Below are 2,500 nucleotides of genomic sequence, written 5' to 3'. Positions count from 1 at the left end.
GGCTGTGACCGGTAGGGTGCTTCCCTGGGCAAACGATTGTTGCTACTGCTTGGCCTTTCAACGGGAGGCGCAAACTCCGCAATCCGTTCACTTCGCTTCAGATCGTTCCACTCGTGCTGCGATAGAATGAATCGCTCCTTCGCCGGAACCCATTCCTTGTCCTCCAGGCTCTGCTCCTTACCTTCATCCCAAGGACGCACGTGCTGGGCCCGTTCCCGTTCTCGCTTTCGTTCCTCCTTTTCCTTCTTCTTGCGCTGCTTTTCCTCGGCCTTCCGGATGCGCTGCTCTTCCGAGGTGTCGTACAGCTCGCTCTCCTTCTGCCGTTTATCCTCATCATTATCATCTTCCTCTGGGGGGAGACCCTGGCGGGCCCGTTGCCGTGCTTTGGCCGCCTTCACCCGATCTGCGATCATTTTATCACGTGCAATCCGTAGCCTCTCGCGCTCTCGCTGTGCTTCGACGGTGGCGTCACGAATCGAGTCGAGTTCCTCTCGTTGCCGCGCCCGTTCCTCCTGATCGGTGGAAAACGCATAGTATCCAACACCATGCTCTCGGGCCTCTGCGAAAATCAAACGAAAAACAAGCAAACCACGCTAATTAATAATTATTACATCCATCCATCTATCCATCCACCCGGAGTCTATCTGACTATCCATCCCAGTTTCTTTCCGCAACAGTGGACCCTCGCTGAACGAGCTGCTGTTTGCATTGTTTTTTGTTTGCCATCACAAAATAGACAGAACCACATCCCCAGCAACATCGAACGGGTGGTCCCACGAGTGGTCTCGTGGTCGGAACGAGTCAAGCGTATGTTGCGCCGCTTCTGGGCCAGTTGCAAACGATCCACTCAAAACTGGATCCGCTCTTACGAACCGTAACACAACAATTACAATGTTTAACTCTTCACTGACTGTGCTGTTTTTTTCTGTTCCTCTGCGCTCATACTACCGCAACTGCTGCAATCCGGAAATCTAGACCTCCCGAGCCACATAGTGGTTCTACATTCTCGGTACACGAAAGTGCATACACGTCCTGTTATCCTATCGTTGCGCATCCTTGGGTTTAGTTTCTAGAGCTCTCGCGCACGCCAGTTGCTCCACACTATTTTGTCGGACTGTGATGATACCGATTTTGTGTAACTTTTTAATTAAATTACATCATCACAAACGTGCGTTCCGCGTTCAAAGCAGCAGGCATGCCTTGCTCCCTTGGCAGACATATCGAGCTAGCAGGCCGTGGTCTTGAGCAAAAAGTCAGATAAAGAACGTCATTCGTAGATGTTACCCCCCTTCCCCAAGTGACCTCTGTGAAGGGAAATAGTTATGAAACGGAAGTGAAATCACCGCGAAACAACTGGAAATCCCGACGGAAGATTCCGCTTTGAAGCGGAAAAGTATTTATTAAATTGTTGCCAACGGAGCAGTGACAGAGCGACGACATGCCGTAGTAATGGGCTACCATCGGGGTCACCACCATCGAAGAGGGAACGACCTTGCTCTCGATTGGCCATTTAGAGTGATGGAAAAGGGCTAGATAATTTAATAATTTCCCAAGAAACCCGGTTGGCAAATGAACGAAAAAGGATTTTCATTACTTAACTGCTTGCGTGCTCGCGGCAGCGGCAGCGGCAGCGGCAGTTGGTGTGGTTTGCCAAAGTGTTTTCAGTTTTATTTGTTTATCTCACAAGTTTCGGCACCATATCCGCTATCGGCAATCGCTCTTATCTCCATACCAACCAACCGGAGCAAAAGCTCTCATACGCTACTACGCCATGAATTGCGCCCCCCCTCTGAGAGGAGCCCGCATATCATTTTCCCGATCAACAAGCAGCGAAACTTTCGCACACCCTTTACGCTTACGCCTTATCAGTAATACTTCAACCAAGCCAAACAAAAGAAGTAAAAGGCCTATCGCGAAATGTGCGAAAAGTTTTCTCCGCATCGTTTTCACGGTTGTACGTTGCCTAGTGAGCGATACGACTGACAAAGGAGGCGCCGCGTTCTGCTTGGCCTGCTTAAATGAGATTCTACGGGATGGAGCCGTGTGACCGTTCTGTATGTAATAGCTTCCGCTAAGAAGTGCGCGGATTATTGGCGAAAGTTTGATGAAACAACTTGTCTTCTGCCGCGGAACGCACAAGTTGGAATTAGAAAGGTGCATAATCGCGTAAGCTCCAATTGAAAATGTCACACAAACCGGTCGCGATCCCGCGAACGCAGTCTTCCGCACTTTGACTTTTGCTAAATTCTTTAGAATTCAAATAAATCATTAGCATGTGTGCCATCCCATTGACACACCATTCCTTGGCGAAGCGTGACCCCCCATTCTTCGTTCGCAAAACTGATCTAAAATGCGGAGAAATTTAATTTTAATGATATTCCTTTCATAGCCCAGTGTCTTGCTCTCTTTGGCTTTTGGAAGTATCAACGTACCCGGCGTCAACGAAAAGCGTACCATAAATGCGAACACCGCGGGCTCTGCGGTACACGAGTTTCACCAC

General features: G+C 49.4%; 2 protein-coding genes across 4 annotated transcripts in view; one reads left to right on the top strand and one right to left on the bottom strand.

Moving 5' to 3' along the window:
- LOC126570506 (coiled-coil domain-containing protein 174) overlaps positions 1-2,500 on the bottom strand; it is an 8,121-nt gene that overhangs the window by 590 nt on the left and 5,031 nt on the right. The window contains exon 4 of the mRNA XM_050228300.1: positions 1-559. This exon is cut by the window's left edge and continues 590 nt beyond it. Within this exon, the coding sequence (XP_050084257.1) occupies positions 1-559 (559 nt within the window). The remainder of the gene's footprint in view (positions 560-2,500) is intronic.
- The window catches only part of LOC126570507 (uncharacterized), a 58,029-nt gene that overhangs the window by 52,398 nt on the left and 3,131 nt on the right, over positions 1-2,500 (top strand). The gene's annotated exons all lie outside the window — the stretch shown is intronic.

The sequence above is a fragment of the Anopheles aquasalis genome, chromosome 2 (genome assembly GCF_943734665.1).
Source record: "Anopheles aquasalis chromosome 2, idAnoAquaMG_Q_19, whole genome shotgun sequence".
In the NCBI taxonomy this organism is placed as follows: Eukaryota; Metazoa; Arthropoda; class Insecta; order Diptera; family Culicidae; genus Anopheles; species Anopheles aquasalis.
This window is presented reverse-complemented; position numbering and strand designations above follow the sequence as displayed.